General features: G+C 41.0%; 1 protein-coding gene across 19 annotated transcripts in view; it reads right to left on the reverse strand.

The window, feature by feature from the left end:
* C2CD5 (C2 calcium dependent domain containing 5) overlaps window positions 1-27000 on the reverse strand; it is a 669580-nt gene that overhangs the window by 518161 nt on the left and 124419 nt on the right. For 9 of the 19 annotated variants that reach the window (XM_069228551.1, XM_069228560.1, XM_069228559.1 and 6 more), the window contains exons 8-9: window positions 6335-6486; window positions 1167-1355 (exon numbers count right to left, since the gene is read on the reverse strand). In XM_069228551.1, the coding sequence (XP_069084652.1) occupies window positions 1167-1355; window positions 6335-6486 (341 nt within the window). Of the gene's footprint in view, window positions 1-1166; window positions 1356-6334; window positions 6487-7435; window positions 7546-27000 lie in introns of those variants that run through there. The other 10 variants (XM_069228566.1, XM_069228562.1, XM_069228568.1 and 7 more) reach the window with 2 other exon arrangements.

Below are 27000 nucleotides of genomic sequence, written 5' to 3' on the forward strand. Positions count from 1 at the left end.
AATGAAATATTACCCAACTAAAGAACTTAGCAAAGGGTGCTCTAACTAACTACTAGGAAACACGAAGATACTACAACATTTTTAGCTGTTCTTGGATAAGGAAACAATAAAATACTAGTATGTGACTGGACCCTTGGTTTGCTTTGAACAACAGTACCTTTATAAGAACTGAACAAACATTGAATGCACTTTTAAAAGGAACTACATAATATTAAATCAGGCTGGTGAAATTAATAAGCATAGCTATAAAACAAACTGCAGTGCAGAACAAAAGTTAACTACGGACAAAAACAGAATACTGTACTTAGTACGCAAATTTTAAATGGTAATTTGAGGCTGGGTTTAGACAGGGAAGGGCAAATTACACTACATACTGATAGATTTTTTGGCTGAGGAAATATCCTGTTCAGATTTCATTCTATCTGAGAAACAGAAAGAACTATAAGCTAAGACAGCAGTTACAAAAGCCGAAATTCGACAGAAATTAAGAAAAGGTCAACATTTATAATATCTGAGCCAACAGCTAGTGGCATCTCCAACAAGAGAAATTGGAAATGTCACATGCAAAACACAGCGCAATGAAATGCAAGACCATATGATGAGAACATGAATATATGATTAAGAGCAGTTTAGTTTGGGGATTTTAGCTAAGTGTCAACAACATATGCAGATAATTATGGTATGTTTCATTTGACAACTACGAAATTTCCATGCTAATGGATTTAAAGTTTAACATATTCACTAATAAAATATAAAGCTGAAATCCATTGGCAACTGAACTAGAGAGAGGCAAAAGGTTATGCATGAACTAAATAGTGGGATAAAATACGTGTTGGCGGTCAGCTTGAAGCTTTGAAGATTAAAAAATATATATATATATACATATACATATATATATATATATATATATATATATATATATATATATAATTTAGCGACTGTACAGTAATCTCCAACACATGCTAAGTCTACAAAATATTAAACGTAGCTCAAAATCATGCTTTTTTAATTTGATTCCAAATGCCATGTTATTTGTGTTAGAACAGTAGAAGTGTCATGCAGAATTACAATTATGATGTGGTGTAAAATAACTGCTGTTGTTTAATTCCACAACAAAAAATAGGTAGCAAAATCGATTTGAATATATTGTTGCAGAATGCTCCTACCAGCCAGATGCAGCTCGTCGCTGAAAGAAATGGATTTCCTCATAACAGGGCTGACATGGCTAGTGTGAAGGGGGTTTAGACTAGACCCCAAGATGAGGGCATGCGTCTTTCTAAGGTCTGGAGACACACAATAGAGATTAGGGGAGCTGGGACACAGGAAAATCCTAGGCCCCAGTGAAAGGAAGGGAGCTGTTGAAGGAAAGCGGCAGAGAAAAGATGCAGATTCAGGAGATGAAAACTGAAGAACAACAGGAATAAAAGAAAAGAATGGTGAATCAACAAAACAACAAAAACTACAGAAGAGATTTATCAAGTGTGTACAGTGCTGTTTGTATGAGAAACACCACTAATGGTTACAAAATGAGAACAAAAATACAGCACAATGGGGATGAAAGGCACGTTATCAAAAATCAGTTCATGAACTAGTATATTTGTGATGCCCGTGGTAAAGTATTCAAATTATCATCTCACATTTTGAAACTGCAATGGCAGCTAAAAATTAGTGGCAAACATCACAGAAAAATGCCATTAAATCCAAAATCTTTGTCAAAGTCTAATGGAGAGGTTTATTTGTTTTCCAGAAGATAAATCTACTGTTTCATACTTATGTGTCTAAAATGAGCTATTTTTATTTTTCTAAGCCTACCAATTTTTGTGTTATATTATCGAAAGGTGAAATATTCTAGAAATTAAAAGTAGAATCACATGTACATTGAGTAGCACAAATCAATATATAACACATGACAATGGTAAATCTGCAATAATCATTTAGGAAAATATAATTAAATGTAGATAGAGCTGTGGACTACCCTTGTATTAAGATATCAAGAAACACCTCTAAGATCTGATTTCACATGTATCAAGAGTAGTGGGTCAGCTTGTGTAGCAATATTTTGTTAAACTATACAATTAAGATTAGCCATCAAATGTCTTGCAATTTGCCTCACCCAATTAGTGTGACTAGAAGGCTACTGTATTCATTCCCAAGAGGAACATCCATATTTATAGGTGTACAGTTGTCATCTCTGTTGTTGATGCTGCATGGTACTCTTTCGGGTCAGTTCACAAAGATTTTACTGTGCAGGCCTTACTGAGTAGGTGGCTAACAAGTGTAGTACTCCTGGCTTACTCATGAATGACAGGTGTAAGCAAACAGAAAACCACTACTGCTATTACTACTAAAAGAGATGGTAAAACTATTTTTGTGAACACGTAATCAACATAATAGAATTCTTAGAAAAATAATTGTAAAGTATTAGAGTTTACTTCAGGCATCACACTTGAGATATGTCGTCTAGAAGTATATTTATGGGCCTACTTGTCCTTGCAGACTGCCAGATCTCAAAACTATTCCTGATTCCACACTTATCCAACAAACACAGCCTGGTAGTTATTTGCACAGAGTTTGATTTTAACATAATTGTATAGTTAATTCACAATGATATAGGAGTGCTGTTTGTGCTACTGCTACCGCCACAGGCAAGGCTGAAAGTTCATAGGTTATTTATTTGTTAAGTTTCGTTTGGAGGCACAAGCAGAAATCAATACTTAATGTGATGCTTGGTTATTTTCACAATTTGTTTGTACATTCAAATAATTTGCAGTATTTGCTGGGGACTTTAACCTAAACTTCTAAGATGGCTAACTGTAGCATTAACACTAGACAAGACCTGCGGAAAACATGTCCCTATATACGTAGGAGGCATTCATTTTAGAACCCATTTATGATGAATCATATTGTTGTCCCAACAACTTGCAGTCTGTTATGCAAATACACTTGATGAGTATGCCACTACAACATAGTGTGTGACTGCTCTATAAAACGTACGTGCACATTGCATGGTCTCCATACCTAGCGCCCTATTGTCTCTTATATTAACGCAAACTTTTTTTTTTTTTTTTTAGATTAGACCACCCAGTGTCTGTGCTTTCTATAAAACCCTATAATATAAATTCCACTTTACTAATTATTATTTTCAGACGTTCTAATTGCTACGCATTTTGCCAATCACTGTGCGGTAAATATCTACTGTAATCTAAACACCCACCTGAAAAACACAGTAACTACATTTTTTATTTTTTTATTTTTTACAAAGGTACAAGGGACCCACACTAACTCTTTTCTACGACTTATTTGATGTATAATTCAAAGAGCTATAATGCAAAACTGTTTTTTGGGGAATTGTGGGAAACTGACAGTGCTAGCAAATTTACATAGATCGAATGTTTAAATCCAATATTCTTGTAACATAAAAACTATATTGCTTATTTAGAGTGGGAGTAAAACATGACGCTTCTGGAAAACAAAAATCATGTCATAACTGCAAATCTATTCTTCATACTGTACTTCACACAGTACAACAGATCACATTCGTGTTTGTTGTTCCATCACTGAATCATATTTTAGATAAAATATGGTTAGCATAGCCTTTGTGGTCCTCTAGAATTCTGAAATATCAAATACATAAGAATACATTTTCAGTGCAAGTACTGCAGAAAAAAAAACATTCAAACACCTTTTCGGAAATATGGAGATGGCAGAGAAAAGTAAAAAAATCAGCTCTGTTCAGGACTTATTTTGCATCAAATGTTTATTTCCTTCGTGAATACAGGGTAATAACAATCTTGAAATGCCAAAAAATGCAACTGCTCAACGGAATAAAAAGATTGATAATTGAGGATTACCGATTCAACAAACGTGTTTATATCTCCGAAAATATAACTTGTTATGTTACCCTTTGCAACTAAGCTCCTTGCATCAACAACGAATGGGTCAACTGTCGCCTTTTGGGACCTACTGGAAAATGAGGCAACGACAAATGTTACTGAGGATACATGTATGGCACCTCTTCACTGCGCTCACACTTGGATCCATGAATCATTCAATTCTCTGTTACCTAGCACGTTGTTTAAAACGTAACCAGAGCTTTACGAAGGAGTGTATCCATATGCTTAATTTGTGCTTTTGCTTATCAGTGCTGGGTCTCTGGGACATATTTCTCAGTCCCAAAAACAAATATCTGACAGCAGACCTAGGAGCAATATCATGCTGCACTAGTGTTTTGTCAAGTCGCATTTGCTCTTCTACACCTCCCTACCCTGGTAATAACCTGTATCTCAAAACACATTCTAGCCTGTCTTAAGCAATGCACGTAGCAGTCCAGCCGATTAAAAAGCTCCCACCAGGAAGTATGTACTCCATCAGATACTCCCTCCAGTACAATCAAAACATTGCAAAGGACTTAGAAATGCTTGCAAGCTGTGTTGCAGTAGTCAACCGCACATGAGCTTAATCAGGGGGCCAAACTGCTGGCAACATTCATTCAGCTGCATTAACTTATGTTCTGGCGTTCCTTCTATCTGCAAGACTGGAGAAGTGCAGTCTGCGCAGCTGCACAACACCAACGTACTGGTTTAGTTGCTTCCTATGTCTACATAACACAAAACAATTGCTTTATGCACAGGCATTCAGCGGTCAGCCACATACACAGCAGACACATGATGGACAACATGATGAGCTTTTAAAAATGAGGCGATGGGTCTTCCCAGGGTGAGATTGTTAAAATGTAATAGTGAACCTCAATTCTGGAATACTGAACAGCTGAATGAAATGCAAGGTAAAAGTGAGATACTTTGAAAGGGCAAGGCATGTACAGAACATACTGTACATGCATGTACAGAAGAAACTGCTGGATGTGCTGCAACCTCCAGGACAAAACTGAAGTACATTGGCAGAGCAGTGGATTGTGTCGATGCTAGAAAACATGGATGTGCTTGAATCTGCACGTCAGTTCTTTTTAAGAGCAGTGCACTGTCATTATTACTGAAATAGCTGGATGAGCTGTAACATGAAGTTCACAATTGAACCACCTTTAGCTCAGTAATGACAATCTTGCTGAACTACATGGAAGTGTTGAACCCTTTGATTAATTATTATGGAACATTGATAATAAAACGTATAATCTCAGTGCAGTCAAACGTCGAGAAGGTCAGGATTGAGTTATGTTAAATAAGCCTTATATGTGGTAGTTGTATCTGTTACAGGTCAGCAAGTAGTAATTTCTATATATGGTTTTTAGGGTAGGAAAGAGTATGATGTCATAGACAGTGGTATTTAGAAGCACTGGGAGCCTTAAGCCAAAAATCTGATTTGGGCCCATTCTCTGTTTTTTTCTTTAACACAAATTAGGCAATCAGCTTATAAAAGGATAGTCCTTAAGGACTGACCTCACAATGAATTTTATTATCTTATGGTCTGTACCCTTAGTTCCCATTATATGGGGACATTTTAAATGAGAAGACCAAAGACAAGTCTTAAACTCAGCTAAGTTAAACATTTGGACGCCCTTTATGCAATTTAAAACACTGCACCAAATATTTTTCCTACATTTTATTTACTCCACCATAAACCTAATTATCATTAATCACCATTACAGCTACCAAAATAACTGGAAATTCAATATTCATTAGTTCCTTGATATCATGCCAGAAAAGGTTAGTATATTTCACAACAATTAAGGATGATTCGAAATCTAGTTACTCTTTAGATCCACAGAATGTAATGTGCTCCCTAATACATTTCTCCAGCACCTCTGTCTTAATTCAAGCACTGGGTATTGATATATATGTGGTAAGATCTGAGCTAAGCTTCTTGAACTGATTTTCTAGGACCATTACCTGGAGGAAGTGTATGCTATTTTAAATTGCTATTGCATTAAGAGAGCTCTGTCAACCTAGGGTCCTGCAGTTATCAGATTTACAGCAAAGCTGCACAATGGCACCCTGCACTGCAGATCTAGCTAAAAAGTTGCTTTCCCAGTTCATTTCTGCATCACACTGAAAATGAAGTCTCATTGCAAATCTGTCGGATAAAGTGAGCTCCACACTTGTATATGAAAATGAATTGTTAATACATTTGGTTTCAAACCATTTAATTTATGTACTTTGAAAAAAATGAAATCTCAAATGAGGAAATTACTTTTTAGTAAAGCATTTCTCTTATATCAAAGAAAGGCTTCTTTAAAAATATTTGGGCTTCAACCGCTGGTGAAATTTCCTAGTTTGCCCATCATTCTGATAGCGTGCCAAACATGATAACAAAGGGGATAAACAAACAAGTAATAAAATAGGAAACATAAAAAAATATAAAGTGGGTGGAAGCACCTTACCAGTTTTGGGTGTCAAACTCAAATCTGTGTCAGAAGAAGAGGACTGTCGGCTGTAGGACTTGGAAGGTGAAAAGGAATAGGTTTGGTTTTTCAGAGGGGTGGAGGGTCCTGATGAATGAGTATTGGGGTTAGGATCTTCACTGAAGGGAACCCTGCCAGAAGAAGGTGGAAACACGTTCAGTAATCCTGCCCCAAAGGGACTGGATGACAATGGCATGATCCAAAACTCTCACCCAGGGCAGCACTTATTTTTCCTACGTGAGATTCAGGAGTTTTAGGCATAAAGTTAGAAAACATGTCTACACAATAGCCATTTCCAGAGAAAAGTTATGTACATCAACATTTAAAACCGCTAAGAAAGCCAATTTAAAAAAGCATGAAATGCCAGACAAACCAGAAAGAATAAATATGAAAAATACAAAAATGAAATACTTTAAAAAAATATATGATTCTATTTTTTTTTTTTTTTTGGTCAAATGATCTGGAAAACACAAATAAAAAGAGGGAACAACAAAAATAAAGACGTTTCCTTATCCGATAGCATCAAAATGCCACAGCTAAAAACAAAGCCACGGACAGCAAATCCTAGGAGGTATTACTACAGCATAAGGTTCTTCTCTAACAGCAGACTTTCTACTTACCTGTTCTTTAGCGAGGTCTCTTCCACAGATCCACATACACATACGCCCTTAGTTCAGGACCTTTTACTAGGTGCTTAAGATTAGCAGGATTTCAGATTGCAGAAATCCAAAATTTCCAACACTTCCACGAAAATAAAGTGAAAATGCGCTATATGATTGAGAAATATTTTTGAATAAACCACTTGAAATTCAGACTCCTCGTTTTTGGGATAGGGTTACTTCTAGTAAAAGCATAATCAAATCTGTGGAACAGACTTCTTAATCACTCGTTCATATATGCAACTATTCTCTTTAATTTAGCAGTTGGTTTCTATATGACAACAGTGCACTCCCAGTTAGAACAGGAGGGAGAGAGTAAAGATGAATGGTACCTGCCTACACTGCCTGCCTGCCTGCACTTTGCGAAAAGTATGTCTTTGGCCTGCCTCGTCCCTGTTCCTGAGCTTGTGCAGTCTCGTACCAGTGAAGATGAGAGTGGGAACAGACACAGAGAAGTTCTGAGTAAGTCGTGAGCCAGTAGCAGTGTGAATAGGGCTGTTGTGAGTCGAACGGCATCCATGGCTTGGCGGATGTACCAGCGGAGACCTGAGAGAATCGGTGGCCAAGATGGAAGAAAAAAAAACAATGTATACAACAAATTGCAAAGTTATATGTTAAAATTGAGTTCAGGGAAAATTAATTAGCGGTCACTTCTTTAAACCATTCATATGAGCATGCAGACAAAATTATAAATGAAAAAAAAAGGGGTAAAAGCAAAGAATTAACAAAAGCATTTCAGACTAGGTAAGCAAAATCATCTGCAGCAGGTTGCTACTAATGATAGAGTCTACCGTGTTTACAGTGAATTTTAGTCTCCATTTCCCGTTAAACCAACTACTCTTATCAAAATAATTACTTTCCGTAATTATGAAACAATATGAAAAAATCAATTATGCATAAGTGCCTGAAAATACTAAGCATCAAACACAAATAGCTCAAGATACAAATTAATATGCTGAAAGCCTTAAACATGATTTTTTTTAAACTTAATTGCAATTCAATAGAATCTGGGTTTTTCCTAACCGTGAAATCTGCAAGGAAAATCTTAGAAGGGAAACTTATGTATCAAGTACTACAAGCAAACATCAGGTACCCAAGTTGGTTTCAATCACAATTGGACTGCACAAAGTAAGCATACTTAATGTCTTAATTATATATAAACATGGGAACTATGGCATTTAAAGTGTGAGAGGCAGTACTTTAAAAATAGTTCCTACGAAGGTTACTCTGGGCCCTATGCCCACCACCCGAAAGAAATGCTGAATGGCTGCGACTGAAGTGAAAAAGTAACACATTTTTAAGCTAGCCCGCAAACTGTTCAAATTGTTCAAACTAAATCAGAAATGTGCGGTCGCTAATCTGATATTTTTCATGTGCAATTGACACTCTCCTTTTTGTATTTACAAGGGATTCTGTACCCTACCTAATATCACCACTATAACAAGCTACCAACGTTCCTACAACAACCGACAGAAAAAGAGGAAAAAGCCCCTAATTTCAGTGGAGAGTAAATTAACAAGCCTTTATGACTTTTTTCAGTAGATATGAGGCACATAGAGTAGATGACAGACGATGTGTGCACGATTACAGGAAATGGGTGTCAATGCACATTTGAGGGGAAATGGTAGGTGAATTATATCAAAATTAATGAATGTTCCAGTTCGGTCCTTCCCATTTGGATTTTCAGAGAGGGCAGCATGCCAAAGAAAGCCTGCATATAATTGAAAGCATGGTTTGAGTATTTTCCAGAACGTGTTTATATTAATTCAATTGGCTCTGCTACAACTTGCTGCTTTCCTAATCATCTCAAGCACCACTTCCTGCAAGATTGTATCCACTTTTTTATGATCAGGGAGTGCTGAGTATAGTCTTCGATTATGTTATCAAGCTGTCTGTTTCTGCCCACATTCGTCTAGGAGCCTAAGATGGTGTTGAAGCTTCTGCTGTGGAGGGGTTAGATTGTCAGAATCCGAAACTTTGTTCAAGTCCAAGGCATGGGAAAATCTCTGGCCAATAGTGTAGCTCAGGCGAGAGGTGGAGGCAGGGGGACAGGATGGCGTTTTTTACTATATGAAAGGACCAAATAAGCAGGAGATTATATCAGCTCATGTTCCACAGTAGTGTGAGATACAAGAGGATTTATCACAGATAGAATTTTTTTTTTCTTTTTTTTTTTTTTTTAAAAGACCACGGAAAGTACATTCCTTTCCTGAACATTTCCTACAGATACTTGTCCATTCTCACCCACACTGGCAAGCATCCATCTATTGTTACTTCTGTTCACCCGCCTGAAAAACAAAATGTCTCCATTAACTTTAATGGGGTCACCCGCTTTTCAAACTTATATTACCCTCTTAAAGTGATTTACCACTCATTCACCTTAAAAGGATCACCCTCTTAAATCCCTAATTTCACCCGCATTTTTGAGTCAGGGGGTTTTGACAGATAGTTTTCTTATCCTTTCACCCTCACAACTGATTCAGGAACAAGTTCACTGTACCAGTCTCTAAAGAGCTGATATTTTCCCCATACGATTAATGTTATGTGGAGGTAGCTGGGACACTTTCTGTGCTCTTATGTGAGTTTATCTAATTTAGTCTGTGTGTATAAATCTATAGTTTATATTATCAATAGGTGATACCCTTAGTACAAGGGATTCGTCACAGTTACTCTTGCATTCCTGGGGCAAAACCACTTCTTTGCTGCATTTATGGCTAGCTTCTCCACTAGAAAGGAGACTGGAATCTCTCCAAAGGCAAAAAGCAGCTATGGAAGCCCAAGTACATTTGGTCCAGTTCCTGCTGAAGGTCAACTCCACACCATTCAACAATGCCTTCACAGCTTCTCTTCAAAGACTTCTATTATCCCAGTTGGTGTGCATATACAGAGCGATATATATGTGCGTTAACCGAGACTGGTGGTCTTGGAATGCAAGAGTCTCTGTAGTGATGAAAGTGACCATAACTCCAATGACCTTCACACTCTTCTTCTGTACTGAAAGGAACAGCAAAAAATTCAGCTACCAAAAGCTCAGAACGTTGAAAGATAGGCTACCATTCTAATTGAAGTATTTGTAGAAGGTGTGGAGCAACTAAAATTATGGCCTTGCAAATCAACTTCAGAGGAATGGGTTGATGGAAAGTCATTAACCCCTTCGCTACCAGGCCTTTTCCCCCTCCTGTGCGAGGCCTTTTTTTGGCTATTTGGGGCAGTTCGCGCATAGGCCCTCATAACTTTTTGTCCACATATGCTAGCCAAGCCAAATTTGCGTCCTTTTTTTCCCAACATCCTAGGGATTCTAGCGGTACCCAGACTTTGTGGGTTCCCCTGAAGGAAGCCAAGAAATTAGCCAAACTACAGTGAAAATTTAGTTTTTTTCAAAAAAATGGGAAAAAGTGGCTGCAGAAGAAGGCTTGTGTGTTTTTCCCCTGAAAATGGCATTAACAAAGTGTTTGCGGTGCTAAAATCACCAGCTTCCCAGCTTTCAGGAACAGGCAGACTTGAATCAGAAAACCCAATTTTTCCAACACAAATTTAGCATTTTACTGGGACATACCCCATTTTTACAATTTTTTGTGCTTTCCTCCTCCTTCCAGTCAGTGACAGAAATGGGCGTGAAACCAATGCTGGATCCCAGAAACCTAAACATTTTTGAAAAGTAGACAACATTCTGAATTCAGCAAGGGGTAATTTGTGTAGATCCTACAAGGGTTTCCTACAGAAAATAACTGAAAATTGAGGTAAAAAAAACAGAAAATTTTCTCTACGTTTTACTCTAACTTTTTCCTGCAATGTCAGATTTTTGAAAGCGATATACCGTTACGTCTGCTGGACTCTTCTGGTTGCGGGGATATATAGGGCTTGTAGGTTCATCAAGAACCCTAGGTACCCAGAGCCAATAAATGAGCTGCACCCTGCAGTGCGTTTTCATTCTATACCGGGTATACAGCAATTCATGTGCTGAAATATAAAGAGTGAAAAATAGCTATCAAGAAAACCTTTGTATTTTCAAAATGGGCACAAGATAAGGTGTTGAGGAGCAGTGGTTATTTGCACATCTCTGAATTCCGGGGTGACCATACTAGCATGTGAATTACAGGGCATTTCTCAAATAGACGTCTTTTTTACACACTCTCTTATATTTGGAAGGAAAAAATGGAGAGAAAGACAAGGGGCAATAACACTTGTTTTGCTATTCTATGTTCCCCCAAGTCTCCCGATAAAAATGATACCTCACTTGTGTGTGTAGGCCTAGCGCCCGCGACAGGAACTGCCCCAAAACACAGCGTGGACACATCACATTTTTTCACAGAAAACAGAGGTGTTTTTTGCAAAGTGCCTACTTGTGGATTTTGGCCTCTAGCTTCAGCCGGCCCCAAGGGGGGCAGAAATAGTCTACATACAATTTGTTCCCCAGTGGAGCGAGCCTTGCCTAATGGGTCGCTCCCCATCCCTAAAAAAAAAAAAAAAAAAAAAAAGAAATTGCCCTGGAGCCTAGAGTATTCTGCCCCCCCTGGGTGCAGATCGGCCTAATAACAATAGGCCGATCTGAAATAAATTTGACTGCCACTAACCCTCCATCCACCCGGGAACCGGTGCCTTGGACGAGATCACCTCGTCCAAGGCACCGTAGGGGTTAATAGAAAGCCTCAAAACACAGCTTCTGCCTTACTACATAACCATGAAAGCAGTCAAAAGAACGCACTCAAACAGGGTATCAGAACGTTAAGTGTTGATGCACTTTCCTCATGGACAGAACCATCATATGGTAGATAATAAAAAAACAATACTTGTGAACCAAACACTATCTGCATGCTTCAAACAGAACTGGAGATTCCCAATGACACCTACATTTGAATCTTTCTATCATCTTCTCGCACAACATTTAAAAAGAAGGTTAGGCAAGTCATCTCCAGATTAACAGGCAAATCTAAAAAAATAAATAAAAAATAAATAAATAAATAAATAAAACCTTCATTAAGCTTTTGAGATGGGATACCTCTATGGAACCTAAAGAATTCACAGACAGGGATAAATAGGCGTCTGCTTGTAATTAACCATTGAACCCATAGAGTACTGTAGTCAAGTTATCATGATCATGCGGGGAAAAATAAACAAGTACTGGCAAAGCCAACAGGTCTGGCGTTGGCTACCAGCCTTCTGGCAAGTCTTGTTTTGTCCTGATTTTTGCAACACTTTATTATTTGGGAATAGGTTGGGCCCTCAAACTAAAAAATATTTGCTACAGGCAAAAAAGTTTTTGGGTCCAAAAAACACATATGAACCTAGGACTCGCTGGCACTGAAGGGAACTACTTTGTGGTGGATGTGTTCCTTGTGAAAGAGCACCATGCCATAACTCGTAGTGAACTCAGCCAATGGCTGCAGTGGGCTGATGCACTGACCCTTGTTGAATGCTGGAGTGGGTGGGATAAAAATGTGAATGACACTAAACAGGGGCTAATGGATGAAATCTGGCTGAGATCCCAATAAGTAACTATGTTATACAGATAGTTTTAGTAAAATCGAAAGGTTTTAATTAGCACAGACCTTAAAAAAAAGTCACTCTTGCATTGGCTGCAAGCCTCTTGTCTTACAGAAGGACAGAGAGAAAGAAGGGAAAGAAATAAAGAGAGAAAGGAAAAGAGAAGGAAGAAAGAAAGGGAGAAAGAAGGGAAGAAAGAAAAGAAAGAAGGCAAATGAAAGAAAAGAAAGAAAGCAAAAGAAAGGAAGAAAGAAGGCAAAGAAAAAGTGAGAGAAAGACGGGATAGAAAGTAAGAGAAGAGAAAGAAAATATGAATGAAGAGCAAGCAAAATTGGAAGTAGGAGAGCAAAGACAGATGGCGAGGAAGAAGAGAAAGAAAGAAAGAAGTAAAAAGAGGATAAAATAACACAGTACTGTTACAAACTGACACAATCTGGTATACTGTGACATAGCAGCAGTCAGAAAAGCAAAACAGTACAAAAGGAATTTTAAATAGTGTTGGCAGGAAATGGGATCTGATAAAGATGTAATGTACACACAACAACAGGCCAATGGATGAAGAGTGAAGAGAGGTCAGTGAAAGCCCCTACATGCAAGTATATCATACATATTTTAGTAAAATCAAAAGGTCTTGGCTAACGCCAGATCTCAAAAGGATGCCCTACTGTTATTAGCTTAGTTTCACTGGCCGCTGAGGCTCTAGAGAAGATGTGAACCACAACAGAAAAAAATATTAAATTCATTAAAATCCTAACTGATATGGATGCCCGAATGACTAGGTGAGACAACAATGACAATACATGGTTCAAAGTGCAGGATACCAGGATCATTTTTTAAAACCTATGTTATAAAGGTCAAACCTCCAACTACTGCGACTCAGATACCTGATTTATACAGAAATGCTGCACTGCGATATTGTCTTCTACTGATAAATTTTGATCAGAGAGAAATAGTCACAAGCGTGATTCCACTCACTACCCACACGTCACTCGCTATAACTTATTTCCATAACTCTAGTTAATGAAGATCACAGAGATGTTATACAGAACTAGATAGGTAACCTAGCTCAAATATAGTGCCAATTCTGGAATGCATGCTGCGTATTATACCAGCATTAGAATCACTCAGATTCCTATGCAGCTACAAAGACAATTTTGCTCTATGTGGATACAAATTTAGAACAAGGCACTCAGAAAACGTTCTTACTCCTTCCATGTTTCCAGTCTACGAAACAAATGTTATACTGGGTAATCTATCAAAGAAATTATATAGCTTATTTTAAAGCAGCCGCCTCTTTGTGAAGATAAGTACTATAGGTGTTACAAGACCAGCCATTTGCGAAGTGAAAGAAAACAAAAGAGTATGGCGATCTTCCAAAGACAAACGGACAAGGAAGCAACCATAGTAGAATGAAAAACGAGACTGTTCAAAGAACAACATTGACCATGAAGAAGACAATCCCTAGTCCCTCAGAACAGAGAGCACCTGAATCTTATGACAGCTTATTGCAGAAGTGATTCTATCAAAAAGATCACCTTCCAAGTACGCAACTATATATCACAGGATAGCCGGGGACCCAGAGTTTATTCATGAGGAGAAACAAAACCAATATTAAGCTCTACTAGGGAGCAGTATTCTAAATACGTGGAAGCAGATGGAGACCATCAAAGTGAAATACCTACACTCCATTTGCCAAAGAAATGCTCTACGTAAGACTGATGAAATACACTGCAACTGCTGGTTGGTAATGCTTGCATTAATACATGTTGTTTCCATATAGAAGCTGAAAAGGATATGAAAGAAAAAATCATCCAAGGAAGCCTTGAGTTGATTCAAATGCCTCTACTCTCTATGGCCCAGTAACACAATCTTAGCGATTTGAACCTGTATCATTTCCTAGTGCAATATTTTCTAGATGCCAACATTATATCTATGTTTAATTTAGACAAGCCTACGTGTGAAAACACTAGTTTTCCAGGAACAAGGCCCTCAATTTCGACAAGGGTTGGTAAAGGTGAAGAATTAGATCAGAAATCCACTAGCTTGGAGAAGCAACAGTAAGTGTTGCCTGAGACGAGGCACTGGGGCAGAATGCAGCACAGCAATTTGTAAACACAAGAGCAGAAGGAAGACTAGGACAAGAGAGCAGAGCTATACAAAAATAGAAGCAACATTTTTAGAAACACCCAGGTTACAAAGAAAGTACCTGGATAAGTCTAACCCATCTTCAAAAGCGTAAGAAAATTGATTATTATTTGGGGTGGGTGACCAGGAATTACCACAACCCTGGTCAGGGTGAACCCTGAAATCACTAGCCAGGTAGCTATGGGACAGAACAGACAGGCGTAACATGGGGCAATGTGTAAAGTATTTATGCAGTACCAAAACAGTAAAAAAGCCAAAATACAAAAAAATACAAACCCTAAACCCTGCAATAAAAATAGAGTAAAGTTTAATAAACAAGATGAAACAAAATTACAAACATTCAATAAGGAAAACTGGAGATATGAACTTTTAAAGTTTCAAACAGGGATAGAGCCAAGAAGCATAGGGTGCCACTGATAGTCAAAAGCCACAGTAGACTGGAACTTAGCCACAGTTTGACGCAGACCACAACTGAGCGCAGGTCAAATACACCAACCAGGCCCCTTGTAGTGAAAGATTTTACTTTCTGACACAACTTCTAATGTCCCGAACCATCACAGGAGTACACTTAAAACCATAAGGGCCCCTGGGGAAGCACTTAGAGGCTCACAGGTTTTCAGGCAGAAGGCAAACCACAAGATCTTGTCCAGATACAGTGCCACTGGTCAGCTGGGTAGTTGCAGAAAAGGCCTCCTGTAGCTTCTTGTATTCCTGTAGCTTGAACAGCCTCATTAACTTTTGAGTCCAGTAGTTTTGGTATCTTTCCAGGTCTTAGACATCAGGTTCAGTCCACTTCTGACCTTCCTCAGATCCAAGAGTAGTCTAAAGTGGGAGCTTAAAGATGACACATTGATGCCTTGCACAAGCTAGTGGATGGGAATGATTCCTATGCATGCCCTAGCCAATGGGGTAAAAGCTGCCTGGGATAACTCCACCCAATTTGGCATTTTCAAGATGGCGAAAGTCTTCAGCCACACTAAACTTGTGTTCTGAGGGATGGGGTGTGTTGGGGCATATACTATGGCACTCATAGTGTCCTACCATATATAAAATCCAGTTAGGGGCAGTCACTGTACCCACAATAAACCCAGTGACAGGCGTATGGTAGAACAAACAGGGTTTCCAAGCAATCAGACAGTAGATACACAATATTTTTTTGGGCACATGCTTTCACCCTTTGAAGTGCGCCCCAACTGTCATATGGGAGCTCATTTTGACACTGTTATATCAAAAAGAGGCCCACTGTGATTAGAGCCTGCCTGGGGGACAAAGGAAGGTCCCTGCCCAGGTGTTAACTAACATTTGCCTGTGACAGTGTAGGCCTATTTGAAGTGTGCCACACAGGTTATATGGGAATCCCCATCAAACATGGCGAGCAAGAGTTGACATTCAAGCAAGTTATCAAAAAGGATCCTCACAGAACCATTTTTTCTGGGTCAGTTTCAGAGGTATCATTACTGCCCATTCAGGGCAGCCTATTGTTTGCTCCTGTGAGGCATTTCACACCCATTTACATGCTAATTACAGGCTGACAGAAGTGGGAGAACAAATGCAAATAAGCCTCCAGTGGCTTTAGGCAAGGAAAGGTACATTTTCTTTAATAAGATCACATATCCAACTTCACCATTGAACTGGATTCTTAATAACTACTACAAATATTTGTGTAATAATGAACGTGATATGTAACGCAGTGCCATGCTATGGAACAACTAGCCTTGGTACAATAAAAATAGCTATTGGTGCGTTTTCACTGTAATGACATGACAACACGAAACTCCTGCATGCTCTACTTTTAAATACTATGCACCTGCTTCACAGGCAGTACTGCCTACACAAGGATGACTTAATATTTAAAAGGAAGGTTTTGACCTGTCAGAAGGGGTTACTTTGTCAGGTGTAATTTTCAGTTTAAAACAGACAGCCAGGAACAAACAATAAGCATGCAGTCATGTTTGCGCAGTCACTGTACGAGATGAGAGAATGGGTGCTGCAGGCCACTAGTGACATTTAACTTACAGGTCCTGGGTACACTGCGTTATCATATAATAGGGACATACAGTTAACCTAAACATGCCAACCAGGGGTATGCCACTTTCACCATGATGGGGGAGCACAGTCACTTTATCACTGATTAGTAGGGGTAAAGTGAACAGAAGTCTACAGTCAGCAAAAATATAGAATCCAGCAAAAGGTGAAAAATCCAGGTTGACCCTACAGAAAGGGCAAATTTCCTAAAAACAGGTATGCAAAGTTCAACCACAAACTGAGAAAATATTACTCATGGTCCTAAAAGTAGCGTATTGGGAGAAAAAGATCTTCAACCAGGACTTAAAAATAGGACTTTAGAAAATAAAAAGCACAAAGATTTACAGGAAGCTTCAGAGATCATCTTTTCTAGTGGAGACAAAAAGAGGTCACAAAGGTGGGTAAATGTGTAGTAAAGGTTTTGAGTTTTTATCACTTCATAGATGGCTTTGAGTTCTGCTGTTAAAGGGAATTAGATTCAAAAGTGTGCATCATGTAGTACATCTTGTTAGAGAACACTAAAAAAACTAAATGGATTTTAGCACTATCATAACTTAAGACAGATTTATATAAAAAAAAATATTTCCTAGTGGCCACAATATATACATTTAATTTGCAGTAATTGTTCAAGATAGGAAATCAGGATGAAAGATAAACATATAACTGAATCCCAATACTCTGGTTTACCAAGGGTGAGAAACATCAGTATGGATTAAATATAAAGGTCAAAGTGGGACCGAACTAACAGAATATGAGCAGAATATGGGCAATAGATTAGGGGCATCATCCTTTGAATACCAGATGGAGAAAACTAGATGCAAAGTGTTAGCAGGTGATTAACATTCCTAGGGTTTATAGCAAGGCAACAGCGGGAATTACAAGAATGTGTATGAATGCTTAGTATGCAGGAATCCCTATGTTAGTTAAATCTTAGCAACAAAGGACTTTGGAGTGCATAGGAAACAGTGCAGTGATGGCCAATGACACATTTATGAAAATGTACATCACAGATGACCGGCCTAAGAGACTGGAGAGTACAGTACCACGGGCTTATGGGAAGCACCTGAAACATCTCATTTATTAAGTAAATACTTTTTGCTCTATCTCATAAATGCTCAGATTGATCCCAGAGAGGGATGGGGAGCAACACAAAGAGCAGGGGGCCACAATTTTGAGGCGGGAATCAGCACATGGAGGAGGGAGCAAGAAAACACATACAATCCCATGTAGTGCTCAAAGAAAAAATAAGGCAATTCCCTGATGTGACCTAAAGAAGTACATAAGTCATCCAATCAAAAGGAAGTTGAAGATGTGGTCCAGCACCGGGACGCATCTCCCGAAGCAGCTGTGCGCTTTACAAGTGGAATTTGAGTGGCTGATTGAGGGACAAAAACAAGGAGAGCAAGAAAATGGGAACGGCGGCCGTGTACGGAGCTCTCGTGAGGCAGACGGCTATGGCGGTGCTGGTGGACGAGCGCACCCGATCGCAGTTTGCCGTGGTGCACTGAAAGGCCCCTTGCCAACATTGCCCACCCCCCCCCTCCGCCCCACTCTCTGAAAAATGGGCAGAAGGTCGGCCCAGGACAGCACGGACAGCCTGGAGGGCAGCTGTGGCAGATTTGAGCTCCGTGCCAAATTCGAACCGGTGAGCATTTTTCTCCCTCTCTCTCCCCCTGCCATCACGAATTACACACTGGCCAGGACTTCAGGATCACGAGGGCGCGGCAAATATTAGTAAAGACTGTGAAGCTTTTTCTGTGATATAGAGTATAAAGACTGAGAAACTTTTTTGCTTTTCTGCTCACTTTAATTTCATATAATTGGGCAAAATATCAGTATCTAACATTGAGAATTTTATCAACGTTTTGGTTGCAGAAGCCAACAGTTCCTCGAATCAGATCAGCAGGATTAAATATGAATTACCTTCTGATTAACTAGGGTAATATCTTTTAAGTGCTTCAAGACAAAGTAATTCTTTGATCTGTGGAAGTGGCTTGGGACTTCAGGGGAAAGGAAAAGATATATATGATGTGGCCTGCTATGACAGTATGAAGCATCTCTCTCGGCACCTGTTGTCTAAACCCAGCAATGCTATCTCTGGTAAAGGTACTAAAATAGTAACTAAGTCATCAACTCAGTCAGCACGTAAAAAACAAAATAGTTTGGCTGAGGCAGCCCAAAGCCTGTACAGAATAAGAACAGAGAACCAGTTCCCTTCATCCATTTCAGACAGTTCAGTTTTATGCTCTGAGTAAGATCAAGAAGATCTCCAGTTGTCTAACATGCAGGGGGGGCGGCATGTATACATAAAGGGAAAAATGGGGGGATATCACGACTCCCCAAAAAAACGTAGAGAGAAGAGCATCATGTACAGCTGTCATTTCGGATACTGTACCACAGACTGGATTACTCAGGCCTCAACTCATCGAACCAACAAAGTGACTGACTCATCCCCTATTTGCGGGGATTGTTTTAAAAGACTCCGGGAAAGACAGTCCTTTGGCAAGCACAGCCTGTATAGCTGCTGCTTCTGCAGCTCCTGAACACTGGAAGGGGGAATCAACTGGAAGTAGTGCTGTTTCCTCGCAGATTGCTCAAATGGCACCTAGGTCTGAAAACATCAGACAGCAGAAAGGTCACGTAAATTCACACATTAACACCTCCAGGGCTCAGGAAACAATGGAAGAGTTAGCACTGCATCTGGTTGCAACACAAGCCGAATCCACGTTTAAGCATTCAAGGTTGAAGGCAACGGGCTGCCCATGGAAGCGTTCCTCCTTTAGATTTTGGAGGAGCTAAGAACATTAAAATTGACAGAAGATGTGGCCTGTTAAAAAAAATAAAAAAATAAAAATAAAAAAACGAACAGCAGCTTAACCTCATTAATCAAAATATGCAGAACTTGCCCACATGGATATATGCTGTTGAACACGAGTTTTAGGCTTAGAAGATGGCAAAGAACAGCAGGATGCTACTGTGGCGAAACTCCAAGCCGAACTAACAGAGCTGTAATTGAAGATTGATGACGCAGAGAACAGGTCTCGATGTGCAAATTTGAGATTTATTGGGGTTCCGGAAGAGCGTGAAAATGGGCAAACAGTGATTAATCTCATTACGGGCCTAGTGAAAAATATGTGTACCCTGATGCTGAGACACAGTAACTGGATTTAACTACTACACATGCACACCGCGTTCCTAACACGTAATCAACAAATGCAAAATATCCGAGGACGATAGTGGTGAACTTTGGTGATTATCGAATAAAATACATTTTTTTATCTAAGGCCATCTAAGACAAACTCTACCAGATCCCAGGAGATTATTCTTTCAAACTTTTCTCGGACACGTCCTTGTTGGCAACAAGCCGCAGAAAGGAATTCAAGAACTTGATCAGTAGCTTTCAGCAAGCAGGAGCCCCAACTAGTATCATACAATAGTCAAAGCTGAAGGTTCTTCATAAGGGCTGTTTTCAAATATTGCATTCACTACCCCTAGCGCAGGAACTGTTGCACACAATTAAGCAATCAGGCTGAAATGTCATGAAGTGGGGGTGGCTGAAATGGCAGCTTCAACTTGGGAGACACCAGCTGTACATAGGTACCATGCTGGATAAGGGAGGTGGATATATCAAAGAAAAGTCAAAAGATTGATATGTGCTAATACGGAGAGCTACCATGTTGTTCTGGGAAGGGGGAGGAATGTAGTGTAGATTGCTTCCATCTCTTTAAGAGGAATGTGTTTTTGGGTGCAAATTTGACATGCTTTTTGGAACAGCTGTCTCAGAGGACTTTCTGGTGCTATAGCAATGCACCAAGCTAAGGGGAAGGGGGAGAAGGGCTGGGACACAGAGGCTCAGAAGGGCAGGGCTGGGAAGTTTGGGGAAGAGGTTTGAAGGGAGGTTATGACCGGTTGGGCTTCAGAGTCTAAGGGTGAGCGGACGGGAGGAGTCACCATGTCTGGGGAAGGGGGCTAGATGGAGGATGTTGATTGAAAAATTGGCAGCAAACAGACGGGCGAGATACACTTGGCATGCCATGACCATCCGACGCATCTTTGCACGGAAATTTATAACCAGGCTTATCATGGCCTTTACCTTCAGCTACACCTTCCTAGAGGTCTCCAAAGACAAATTCTAACTTTTGAATTTCGAATTCCAAACCTGCCTTGATAAAGTCTAAGTGACGTAACACGTGTCGGCTGTATCTTAGATTGTCATTTCTCAACAAGAATAAATCATCATCAACCTCAATATCGCGTCTTTGGACTCTATTTGTACTGTTCCACTTGGATGAACACTTTGTGGACAATTTTGGTGTGCCCTGGTATCTAAACGTACATCCTTCTCTGACTTGCTTTCCAGTCAGTAATATTTTGACATCCTTGGTGGTTGGATGTCACACCAGGTTTGGCACCCATTTGACATTTTCTCCTAAGGACTTAGAATTTTTCGCTACTATCATACTTACCCATCAGAATTGGAAGTGCAAATCTCTTTGGCATTAACCACCTTTTTGTTTATCCTCATATGCTTTTTGGAACAGTTGCCTCAGAGGACTTTCTGGTGCTATAGCAATGCACAAAGCTAAGGGGAAGGGGGCGAAGGGCTGGGACACCGGGGTTCAGAAGGGCAGGGCTGGGAAGTTTGGGGAGGAAGTTAGGAGGGAGCTGTAGGAAGTTGGCTCTGTATGCACTATTTCAAAGTAAGGAATAGTATGCACAGAGTCCAAGGGTTCCCCTTAGAGGTAAGATAGTGGCAAAAAGAGATAATACTAATGCTCTATTTTGTGGTAGTGTGGTCGAGCAGTAGGCGTATCAAAGGAGTAGTGTTAAGCATTTGTTGTACATACACACAGGCAATAAATGAGGAACACACACTCAGAGACAATTCCAGGCCAATAGGTTTTTGTATAGAAAAATATATTTTCTTAGTTTATTTTAAGAACCACAGGTTCAAATTCTACATGTAATACTTTGCATGAAAGGTATTGCAGGTAAGTTCTTTAGGAACTTTTAATAATCACAATGGCATATATACTTTTCAAATAAAACACATATAGCTATTTTAAAACTAGACACAGTGCAATTTTCACAGTTCCTAGGGGAGGTAAGTAATTGTTAGTTCTTGCATGTAAGTAAACCACCTACGGGGTTCAAGTTTGGGTCCAAGGTAGCCCACCGTTGGGGGTTCACAGCAACCCCAAAGTTACCACACCAGCAGCTCAGGGCCGGTCAGGTGCAGAGTTCAAAGTGGTGCCCAAAACGCATAGGCTTCCATTTGAGGAGGGGGTGCCCCGGTTCCAGTCTGCCAGCAGGTAAGTACCCGCGTCTTCGGAGGGCAGACCAGGGGGGTTTTGTAGGGCACCAGGGGGGACACAAGTTAGCACAGAAAGTGCACCCTCAGCAGCACGGGGGCGGCCGGGTGCAGTGTGCAAACACACGTTGGGTTTTCAATTGGAATCAATGGGAGACCAAGGGGTCTCTTCAGCGATGCAGGCAGGCAAGGGGGGGGCTCCTCGGGGCAGCCACCACCTGGGCAAGGGCCTCCTGGGGGTCACTCCTGCACTGGAGTTCCGATCTTTCAGGTCCTGGGGGCTGCGGGTGCAGAGTCTTTTCCAGGAGTCAGGATCTGGGAGTCAGGCAGTCGCGGTCAGGGGGAGCCTCGGGATTCCCTCTGCAGGCGTCGCTGTGGGGGCTCAGGGGGGGGCAACTCTGGCTACTCACGGTCTCGCAGTCGCCGGGGAGTCCTCCCTGAAGTGTTTGTTCTCCACAAGTTGAGCCGGGGACGTCGGGTGCAGAGTTGCAAGTCTCACGCTTCTGGCGGGAGACGCAGTTGTCTTTAGTTGCTTCTTTGGAAACAAAGTTGCAGTCTTGGGTGAACAGGGCCGCTGTTCTCTGGAGTTTCTTGGTCCTTTTAGAGCAGGGCAGTCCTCTGAGGATTCAGAGGTCGCTGGTCCTGGGGAAAGCGTCGCTGGAGCAGTTTCTTCAGAAGGGGGGGGGAGACAGGCCGGTAGAGCTGGGGTCAAAGCAGTTGGTGTCTCCGTCTTCTCTGCAGGGTTTTTCAGCTCAGCAGTCCTCTTCTTCTTAGGTTGCAGGAATCTGAGTTCCTAGGTTCATGGGAGCCCCTAAATACAGAATTTAGGGGTGTGTTTAGGTCAGGGAGGGCAGTAGCCAATGGCTACTGTCCTTGAGGGTGGCTACACCCTCTTTGTGCCTCCTCCCAAGGGGAGGGGGTCACATTCCTATCCCTATTGGGGGGATCCTCCATCTGCAAGATGGAGGATTCCTAAAAGTCAGAGTCACTTCAGCTCAGGTTGCCTTAGGGGCTGTCCTGACTGGCCAGTGACTCCTCCTTGTTTTTCTCATTATCTCCTCCGGCCTTGCCGCCATAAGTGGGGCCGTGGCCGGAGGGGGCGGGCAACTCCACTAGCTGGAATGCCCTGTGGTGCTGTAACAAAGGGGGTGAACCTTTGAGGCTCACCGCCAGGTGTTACAGCTCCTGCAAGGGGGAGGTGATAAGCATCTCCACCCAGTGCAGGCTTTGTTACTAGCCACAGAGTGACAAAGGCACTCTCCCCATGTGGCCAGCAACATGTCTCGAGTGTGGCAGGCTGCTAAAACCAGTCAGCCTACACGGGTAGTCGGTTAAGGTTTCAGGGGGCACTTCTAAGGTGCCCTCTGGGGTGTATGTTACAATAAAATGTACACTGGCATCAGTGTGCATTTATTGTGCTGAGAAGTTTGATACCAAACTTCCCAGTTTTCAGTGTAGCCATTATGGTGCTGTGGAGTTTGTGTCTGACAGACTCCCAGACCATATACTCTTATGGCTACCCTGCACTTACAATGTCTAAGGTTTGGCTTAGACACTGTAGGGGCACAGTGCTCATGCACTGGTGCCCTCACCTATAGTATAGTGCACCCTGCCTTAGGGCTGTAAGGCCTGCTAGAGGGGTGACTTATCTATACTGCATAGGCAGTGTGAGGTTGGCATGGCACCCTGAGGGGAGTGCCATGTCGACTTACTCGTTTTGTCCTCACCAGCACACACAAGCTGGCAAGCAGTGTGTCTGTGCTGAGTGAGGGGTCCCCATAGCGGCATAAGATATGCTGCAGCCCTTAGAGACCTTCCCTGGCATCAGGGCCCTTGGTACCAGGGGTACCAGTTACAAGGGACTTACCTGGATGCCAGGGTGTGCCAATTGTGGAAACAAAAGTACAGGTTAGGGAAAGAACACTGGTGCTGGGGCCTGGTTAGCAGGCCTCAGCACACTTTCAAATCAAAACATAGCATCAGCAAAGGCAAAAAGTCAGGGGGTAACCATGCCAAGGAGGCATTTCCTTACAGGAGCTTATGACGGGTTGGGATTCAGGGTGTAAGGGTGAGCAGACAGGAGGAGTCACCATGTCGGGGGGGGGGGGGCAGGGGTGGATGGAAGATGTTGATAGAAAAATTGGCAGCAAACAGACTGGCAAGATACACTTGGCAATTTTTAGTTATAAAGTGAAAATGGTTTCATGCAATGTGAATTGCTTCAATAATAGAATGAAAGCTCAAGGTCTGTTAGTCTGGTTTAGGACCTTAAAAGCTGATATAATATTTTTACTAGAGACACACCTGAGGGCAGATTGCCATCTCCCCCGAACGCTCTTTGACATACAGTATAGGCCGCACTACGTGTCTTGGCAATCCTAATCACACATGAAGTGCAGGCAGAGGTTCTTAAAATAGTACGGGACACGGGTGCTAAATGGATTTTGGTGAAAACGCACATAGACAGAGAGATATTAAATTTGATAAGCTATTATGGCCCCATAGAGGATGTGTCTTCCCTACTGCATGAACTTCATTCATTATTAGAAAATGAAACGGGCTTATAATAGTCGGTGGGGATTTTGATTTAATTCAGGACCTAAGGCTTGATGCCTCACGGGTAAATAAGAACCAGAACAAACCTAAATCGATTTATGCGCTGGAAGCTTTAATGCAGGATTTTGCCCTTATAGACCCGTGGCATGCTCAAAATGGTTTGACTGCTCAATATACATCACTGAAAACGCTACGGCACTGAGTCATCGTTAGATTTCTTTCTAACATCACATTCGGCCCAACGAGAGGGACCCTAGAATCCAGAATAATACATTTTCTGATCATTCATTGATTAGTCTCACAGTAACATTGAGGGTCGCACCTGTGTGAGTCTTTCCTGTTGAGTTCCTGCCTATGATTTTCTGAAGCTTCTACATCTTTGGTGGAGAATGCGGACAGTAACAAAATAATAATATAATATTATTATTAGATCTAAAATGTCATTTCCGAATGTATGTCCTGTGTTACACTCACACTATAAGAGAAGGACTTCATGCATTGGTTATACACTTGACTATACAATGACGATTGGCTATTACCATTAACATGTGTTTTCCAAATGTATTACTGCATACTATTTTTTGAGTATAATTAGAGAAGTTTATGTTGCAAATGCGATGCAGTGATCTGAGGGAGAGAAAATGTATTGCTGTGTACAGAAGTATGTCATGTTTCAATATACCTTTCTTCTTTCAAAGAATGTGGTTGTACACAATGTAGAGAGCATTTTCCCCCCACATACCTCGACTGGGTTTTCCTTTCCTGATTTAAAAATTTAAAACAAGGAAAAAAACATTTTAGATGCAAATTATCCCTAGCACCACTTTAGCCTCGCCTATTTGTGTTACAGGTCTCCAATGCATGGTTTGCAATGATAACAGTTATGCCTTTGATAGATGATATGTGAATATTACTGTCCTGCCTACATTAGTTGAAAGGAATGATGCTAATAACAGTGATGTTGTATGTTATATGTATTGTGATGATCCAGCTTTTGATATGAGTAACAGCTGACAAGTGGTAAAATAGACTGTGGGATTAGGTGTGCACAAAGAGGAGGGGGTGAACTGGTTGATTTAATACAGATACCCCCATAAAACGGTGAGATATGTTCCTTTGTGAGATTTTGTGCACCTGCTGAGACTGTTCTGGATTGATGCACTTGGAATTGCTTCAGTGGCCAAGGAGAGGAATCTTGACAAAGTGGCCAAACTGAGCACCGACTGAAATACTGTTTGACTGGCCTATGCACATGTCTAGTGTTGAGCTGTTAGTACCTGATAAGTCATTTTGACAGCAATGTTGCATTGCCTACAGCGTCAGGTGCTGCAGGCCCTTCGTGGCTAGACAACACAACCTGGACATGATCTCCAACAGGGAGATTTGGCCTGGGTCACCTGTGAAGTGGGAGGGACAGACGTCCGGGATCCACAGCTCTTACACCAAGAAAGTAGCGGAGCATGCACATATGCAGCAGAAAAAAACGAGTGGAACAACTGGTGGCCCCACCATCACCATTGTGGTAGGGTCTCAACAAGAGCTGCTTGTGCTGCATGCCTCCAAGAGACAGAGAGTGTAAGCGGGTCCTGTTTGATTTTTATACAATGTACCCAAGTGAGCATTAAGTGCTGTTTATCCTAAGGTGCAACACTAAAGGTGTACCACAGACTGTGGCACAACTGATTGCCGTTCCATGGTACTGTGACCACAGGCAGTTTGCTCCGGGGAGAGGAGCCCTCTACAACTGCAACGTTTAAGGATCTCCTTGTCTCCTTCAAAGGGTATAACTGCGAGGACTAGGGGCACCGTCAACTTCACCAACTGTGAACAACCTTCATCTCCTGCAGTTCTGGCTAAAAGACCTCACTAAACCTTCAGTTCTAGAGTACCTTGCCTCCATTCTATAATACCCTTTTGCCTCAACTACTGGTGACCTCTGGGGCAAAATATAAGTTATGGGATATTGATCATTCTGAAGTTCTCTTTTGAAATTTAATAAGGCAGCGATGTCCGACTCCTCTTCAAGGCCCACCAAGAAATGGCTATGGGTACCAGTGGTTTTCTTTGTGCTACTTCTCATGGTGTCTGATGATTTCCCCACAGACCACTCTTACTTCAAAATAGGAGCTTCTTTCCCATATTATCAATACAAGTAGGCACCACAGAGAGAAGCAAAGATGCTTTGAGGGACAAAGAAGAATGTTAAATTGAAAGTGAAGTGTGATGCACACCTGCTCCAACAGTGCTCAGTGAATAACAGAATACAGAGTAGTATTGTACGTCACCTTTACCAACTATAGCTGTGGACATAGAACAGTCCCATTTCTTGTCAATTAAAAGTTGTCATTGATAATTATGCATAATTTCAAGTATAAATGTTGGGATCTGTTAAACCTGACAGCCTTAGAGTGGTCACCCCTAACTTTGTGCCTGCCTCCCTCTACTTTTGAGATACTGTTTTTGCT

This window comes from Pleurodeles waltl, chromosome 4_1, assembly GCF_031143425.1.
Source record: "Pleurodeles waltl isolate 20211129_DDA chromosome 4_1, aPleWal1.hap1.20221129, whole genome shotgun sequence".
Classification (NCBI taxonomy): Eukaryota; Metazoa; Chordata; class Amphibia; order Caudata; family Salamandridae; genus Pleurodeles; species Pleurodeles waltl.